This window comes from Triticum aestivum, chromosome 1A (genome assembly GCF_018294505.1).
Source record: "Triticum aestivum cultivar Chinese Spring chromosome 1A, IWGSC CS RefSeq v2.1, whole genome shotgun sequence".
Taxonomy (NCBI): Eukaryota; Viridiplantae; Streptophyta; class Magnoliopsida; order Poales; family Poaceae; genus Triticum; species Triticum aestivum.
Window position 1 is genome coordinate 381,010,736 of NC_057794.1, and position 7,219 is coordinate 381,017,954.

Genomic DNA, 7,219 nt, shown 5'->3' on the forward strand with positions numbered 1-7,219 from the left:
GATTTACCTTTCTTGTGGCACAAAACAAAGTTTGCATTCCATGTACCACCAACCTTTGTCTGTTATATCTCATAAGTTTTTGCTTTCCTTGTGCATACAAATTCCTAACAGAAGTCAAGAGAAAACATATGAGATTACGTAAAATAACAAATTAGAGAAGGTAAGTATATTTCATGAGCAAGTTTATAGGCAAACCTTTGTTTTAAGATCAAAATATCACAGTTCTATACCTTAATGCTTTCACATACCCCCCCCCCCCCAAACTTTGAAGGTCCTGATTATGTAGATGGAGTACTCTCTAATTTTTTCTTTAGTTCCTGGAGGTATAAAACTTAATATACTACCTGCAAGTTAGTTGTGAGGATAGTGTTGATCACCTTGTGTAACAATCTTGAAGATCATGCATGCCTCTAATAATAGTAGCTGGATTGGAATGATTTTTTTATGTGTATGTGAGTATGTCTATTAATGGGTGGGTAGTCGTTCTATTGATTTTGTATGTACTGCTATGAAAAATGCAAGATCAGTTACGTAATAGTTACCTTTTTGGATTGCATATTTGATCCACCTTGTGAGTTAGCATATGAAAACTCTTTAGATGAATACTGCATTGAGTATTAAAGTACTGTTGATCCATTTCTTCAATGATATGTGACAAATCCATCAATGCCATACACAAGAATTATGCAAATTATGTAAATTTGTGCAGGTGATACACTGGAGGTAGTTTGACCTCTTATTATGTGCACATGGTACTTATTGGGGGTGGTGTGATCACTTCACAGAGCCGATGACAGTTGAAGTGCCAACGTAGGAGATTGGGGCGCTTGTAACTATTGGAGGAAGATGATGTCCAAGCGTCGATCCCTGGAGGAAGGTGTAGAAGATGGGATCTAACGTGTCTCTCGTGTTGAACTTGATTTGTTTAGTTCGCGCAGCTGTTTCTGTAGAGGCATCCTTCCATTGAGAGTAAATTGCTCAAAGCCATCACATTCGCAGCTAGGCTACTCCAAAACTACCGCTTTTACCAAAGCTCACAAAAAAGCACCGGTTCCACGGCAAGTGAGTAACAAAATGCACTAATTCGAAACTGAGTCGCGTTAATAGCAAAAGTGATGGGTGGGACCCACATGTATGGGCTGATGTGGCGAAAACTAGTCCTAATCAACGTCCGCCATCCACGATCTAGGCCGCCGACGAGAGCCCCATGTTGTTGCCTCTGCACAAGCCCGCCTGCAGCGCCTCTGCGCCGGCCATGGACGAGCTACGACAAGGGCGCCACACCGGTGCTGTCGCCGCCGTGAGCACGGGCGCGGCCAGGGCGCTCCACCACGGCGCGCGCGGGGAGGGGGCGGCGGGCCCAGATGGCCTCGGATTCGGCCGGCGCCAGGCGGCGGGGAGGCGAGGGGCGCCACGCCGGTGCGGTCGCCACCGCGAGCACGAGCGCGGCCAGGGCGCTCCACCACGGCGCGCGCGGGGAGGGGGCGACGGGCGCAGATGGCATCGGATTCAGCCGGCGCCAGGCGGCGGGGAGGCGAGGGGCGCCACGCCGGTGCGGTCGCCTCCGCGAGCACGAGCGCCGCCAGGGCCGCACCTGAGATGCACCACCACGGCCCGCCACTTCTGCCGGAGCTCCCGTCGTCGGGAACAGATCCGCGGGGAGCGCGTGTCCCAGTGGGAGAAGGCCGAGGACCGGTTGGATCTCACCATCGAGCCAACGCGCGGAGGAGGGCTCCAACCAGATCTCGCCGTCGTTCTTCGAAGTGAGGTGAAGCAGGACGGGGCCATAGGGCATGTCGGCGACCAGAGAGAGAGGATGACGGGGAAGGATAAGAGGATGGGGAAGAAGAAGAGAGGGATAAGGAGGTGGGTGGATGACATGTGGGACCATGTTCCACCTCAGCAAAGTGTACACATAGACATGCCATGTTGGACCGACAAGTGGGCCCCACTAGTCAGTTTTGCTGTTTGTGCGAGCTAATCCTTGAACTGTTGTGATTTGTTACTCACTTGGCGCAGAAATGGTAGTCTTCTGTGATTTTTAGGAAAATCGGTAGTTTTGGAATACCTTAACCATAAATGTGATGGTTTTCAGCAATTTACTCTTTCATTGAAGTATAATTGAAATAGTTACTGTGTCCATAGTTCTTAGTTATTTTGGCCCGATGGCAGCTAGGTATAGAAAAAAAATCCATATGTTAAGAGCACCTCCAACAGCTGATCAACGTGCGAAGCATTAAAAAAGCGTTTGCAGCGCGCCGATCGGCTATTTTTGCGCGGCGCGGAGCGCTGACTCCAGCGGCCGCTGCAAAGTTTAACGCGCGCGAGCCACTCCAGCGGTCGCTGCAAAAATACTATGTGCGCGCTCTCGCACAAACAACATATCCATTCCAAACCGAACCAAGAAGATCAAACAGAAACAAAATAAATCAACAACAAATAGTTCAATTTCATTATTACAACTCGGACAAATAGTTTATCTTTCAATACAACAAATAGTTCAACAATACAAAAAATAGTTCAACAATACAACATCAAACGCACAAATCATGATGCTCTTTGTCGGCCATTCCATGCCCACCACTCCTCGATGAGATCCTTCTGAATATCATCATGCGTTTCGGCACGTCGAATGACATGATAGGAAGCAACAAAATGGGTCACCCTGGCAGCCCTCCGCCGCACTCATACGGGATGTCCCAAGAGCTCATAGTGAGAGTAGTCTAAATCTTGGACATGCTCATTCTCGATGATCATGTTGTGCATGACCACACAAGCGTGCATGATGTACCAAAGCATCTTTTGATCCCAAAATCCAGCCAGTCCTCTCATAATAGCAAATTGGACTTCAAAATCCCAAAAGCTCTCTCCACATCTTTTCTAGCCGCCGCCTCAGCATTGTGAAAACCAAGATTTTTCTTACCTTCCAGTTTTTTCAACGGCTTCACAAATGTTTGCCACTTTGGGTATATGCCATCTGCAAGATAGTAGCCATAGTTGTATGCACAACCATTTGCTACAAACTACACCGGCGATAGTTCACTATTTGCAATCTTATTCATCAATGGTGACCGATTAACAACGTTGATGCACTACAAAAAAAATACACTTTCGTGATGATACGTGTTTGTCACAGTAGGTCACGTTTTCTGTCATGCATTTACATCCATGACGATTTTATGACAGAATCAAGATAGTCATACCTGTGCTGTCGTATAAGTGTTCCACGACATTACCAAAATTATCATCACTGAAGTGTCCACTTCCATGACGATAAATCACGCGGCATAGAAATGCTTTCGTCAAGGGTGATCGACACGTGGCATCCACCATAACGGGTCGTCGTTAAGCTATCGGGTCCGGTTTTGGATCCGATAACCCGTTAACAGCCCAGACCAATGGGAATTTTCCACATGTAAAATTCTGATTGGCCAGAGGAAACACGTGTCAGCTCGTCAGTCGGTCAGATAGTGTCGTTGTACAAAAAAAGGGGTACACTTTTTTGTACCCCTATAACTGTGCACGGGCAGTCTGAGCCACGGGCGCCACCACACTAAGCAAGGCAAGGAAGGTGAGCCAGGGAAAGACCGAAACTCAAGGGAACTAGGACGACGCCAAGGCCAAGACCACGAAGAGCAAAAGGGACGAAGCGGACTCCCCCGGCAAGATCCTTGCCGGGAGACAGCTTTGGCAACCCCGGCAAGACCCTTGCCGCGGCGACTCGCCCCACGCCTACGAAGCAAATCACCCTTGAGTCCACTGCCCCCATGGGGCAAGGATTCGAGAGACATCCCCGTGGTGGCATGCAGATCTTTGTGAAGACATTCAAGATCACATACGTACAACAGAACATGACGACCCTTGGCGGGATCCCAGCCGAGGGAGACCACAAGGCCCCCGGCAAGTGCCTTGCCGGGGATGACAGCAGGCGCCCCGGCAAGACCCTTGTCGGGGCCCCGGCAAGGCCCTTGCCAAGAACATCCGCAGGGCCACCATCAGGCCCACGCCGACTAAACCTCCACCACCGTATGCATGCAGCTGCCGACCCAACCAGCTGGGCAGGCACCTGCGTGGCGGCATGCAGATCTTCATGAAGACCCACCACTGCGCCACCTCAGCTGCCTGCCTACCTACATGGCATCACAGGCATCGCTGGCCAGGGCGCGTGTCGACACAAGAAGGAGCGGCGACGGACGAGACATGTTTCTCCTCCGTCCCCGATAAAGCAAGGACACCTAAGCAAGACGCATTAAATGTGCCTTGTCATGTAATGTGAGGGATAACCTCGCATCACTGTACTCTTTCCATCTCTTGTGTGCCACTGTGGCGACCCCTTTTTCTACAAAAGGAGGCCCGAGGCGACCAGGAGAAGGATTCGGCTTTTTGGAGCTCCTAATGCCCCAGAGCTAGCTCAAGAACAGGAATATACATCCACCAAAGCAGGAGTAGGGTTTTACGCATCCTCATGGCCCGAACCTGGATAAACAAACTGTGTACTATTTGTTTGATCTGCTCTTCTCACGACCCCGCGCCCCGCTAACCGTAGTAGGGATTCTTGTGATCCCATAGGTGTCGTTCCCACCGACATCTTTGGCGCGCCAGGTAGGGGGCGCAGTTGTGAGAATTGGCTCTAGCAGTTAGCCCAGCACTCATTCGTCTTCGTGGTCCTTGGAGAAGAAAGGAGGCCAGAAGATCGGCACTCGAGCGACTGCAAACAGAAGCTAAGTTGCACTGAACCCTTATTTGTTCTATCCTTCTTATATGAGATTATTCCCCCCCGGAGATGTCACGCCTTTTATGAGAAACCTGCACGCTAGGGGGCTCTCCCACGATCGGTAACGCCCTTGCCCTGTTTCGAGTCCACTCAACACCTCAGGCGGCTGCGTCGAGAATGGCAGAGTAGCCTTCCGCGATCAACAATGCTATGGATTCTGACTCGAGTCAAGCTCGACAGTTCGAGCGGCCGCGTTCAGAACGGTAAGGTGGCTCGTCCGACATCACGCATACCCGGCAGGCCCATGGGGATCCGTCCCCAAAACGCCGCTAGGGGCTTTCGCGCCGGTGAACCTACCCAATCGACGTAGGGCGCGCATACAAAGAGATATTGAACGGGGAAATAACGTGCATGAAAATTAAGAGTACTGCAAAAGTTATGTTACATCACATCATTGCTGCGGTTCTAACTAAAGATAAAATTTGTCTTGGTCGGTAACCTGCAGCGGCGAAGAAGAATGGGATGCCTAATCCCGGCGCTGGCCTTCCACCCTCTTGATTTCATCGATACTGCTGATGATGGGCTTGATGCGCTCCTTGAGCACCGTGAGGTCAGTACCATCCGGCAAGCTATCCATCGCGGCTTCGAATTCGAGGTCGGGATTCCAGTACGCCATCTTGGTGAGGACCTTGGTCATGGCCCCCGGCAAAGTCGCCGGGCCTCCCCGGCCAACATGGCCGCTCTGCTGGAGTGAAGATAAGCCAAGGCTCCAAGGACGCCCTCGAAGAACTGGGTCAGCTTGGCGTTGACGGTCCCGCTGCGCTCAGGGGCATACCTCACGTTTGGCATCCCCATGGTGGCCAACTGCGAGGTGACCCTGCCGGCAATGTCCTCCAGACGGCTGATCCATCTGTTCTCGCCCGCCACATATTCCTGGTGGGAGGCGGCCTCGTTCGCCCGCAGCTGCTTCTCCTGCTTCAGGCTCCTGGTCAAGATCTCCTCCCGAGCTTTGCTCCTCGACAATATCTTCTCGAGATTCTCCAGCTTCAGCTTGAGATCTCTGATGGAGTTTTGCGCTTCGGAGAGCTCCCCAGCCCTGCTGATGACCGCTCCTTGCGCCTCTACCAAGGCGCTGTTGAGCGTGCTCTTCTCGTTGGACAGCTTGAGGGCCTGCTCCTTCAGCTCGTCCCGCTCTACCTCCAACTCCTTCACCTTGCCGGCATGGGCCAGAGCTTGGGCATCGAGTGCCTCTTTGTGCCTCTGCTCCAGCTCGCGAGTCCGTCGCACGACAAGGGCCTTGAGCTCCTCATCCTTGCCGCGGAGCGTTGCGGCAAGCTTCGCCTCACGCATGGAGAGGTCCTCTTCCTGGGAATCCAATGCGGCTTGATGCTGGTTCCGGGCGGCCTCGGCCGCGGCAGCCAAGTTCGCCGCCTTTTCCTGGGCCTTCTCGATGTCAGCCATCTTCATAGTGAGCTCTACATCGCGCTTGGCCAATTTCCCCTGAAAGGCCCTCTGCTCCTCGCGAGTCTGGTGAAACCAGGTCTACATCTCAGCAACGCGCGCCTCGAAGTCCACCTCCGCCTTGTCCACCGTTGCCATCCTGGACTTGACCTTGTCCAGGCGAGCACGGTAGAGCACTTGGAGCTTTCGGAAATTGGCCCCCATGGCACGGAAAAGCTGCTCTTCTGGAGAACCATCACCGCCAACGCCCGGTTCATCGACCACCTCGAGCCCGGTGGCAGCAAGCACCTCGCCGTCAAAGACTTCCCCCTTCGGCGGGCGCTCGGGAACTTGACGCCCCTGGAAGATGGACGAAAAGATCGTCGCCCACCTTCAGATATCTGCCGGGGCCCGAGGTTGAGGAGGAGGGAGGCTGATCATCAACCACCTCTTCCTCGGCGGTGGCCTTGCCAGCTTCCCCGACAGGCCCACCGCTGGCACCCTCGGCAGAAGCCTCGCCGGTCGCCTTGGCGGCCCCCGCAGCGGTGTCCTCGGCAGCATCCTTGGCAGCCTCATCAGGGGCGACCTCGTCAGCATCTCTGGCGGCCTCCTCGGCGGCAATCCTATCGGCCTCTGCCGCGGCCTCCTCAGCAATATTCCCAACAACAGTATCCACGTCCTCCATATTTATTGAAGGAGGGCCTGGGCAGTAATGGGAGCAATGAAGCCAAGAAAAAGAATAAGGAAAAACATAGACGGAGGACAGGCGACTCACTAGTGCCAGGCTGTGAAGCAGAAGTCCCTCCCCGCCATCATTTGGCGCCGTGGCAGAGTCACCAGCGCCCAAGTTCCCCTCTTCCTCCATGGGTGTGGGCTCCGTGCTTGATGCCCTTGCCGGGGACGCCCCTCGCGGCGGCGTAGTCGATGGGGGTGGTGTGTTGGGGGTAGCCCTCTGCGGCTCCTCCTATTGACGCTCCCCTCCTGCAAACCCGACAAGGTCAACACCATAGCATTGAACGCCTACCACATGTCGAATAAGAGGAGGGTGACGAACTTACGCTGGGG

At 53.2% G+C, this 7,219-nt stretch overlaps 1 protein-coding gene across 1 annotated transcript; it reads right to left on the reverse strand.

Moving 5' to 3' along the window:
* Positions 1-266: 266 nt before the first annotated feature.
* On the reverse strand, positions 267-1,859 carry LOC123052048 (uncharacterized). The gene has a single exon (XM_044475102.1). It carries the CDS (start codon positions 1,793-1,795, stop codon positions 1,265-1,267), a length of 531 nt encoding a protein of 176 aa, XP_044331037.1. The 5' UTR covers positions 1,796-1,859; the 3' UTR covers positions 267-1,264.
* Between the last annotated feature and the right edge of the window lie 5,360 nt (positions 1,860-7,219).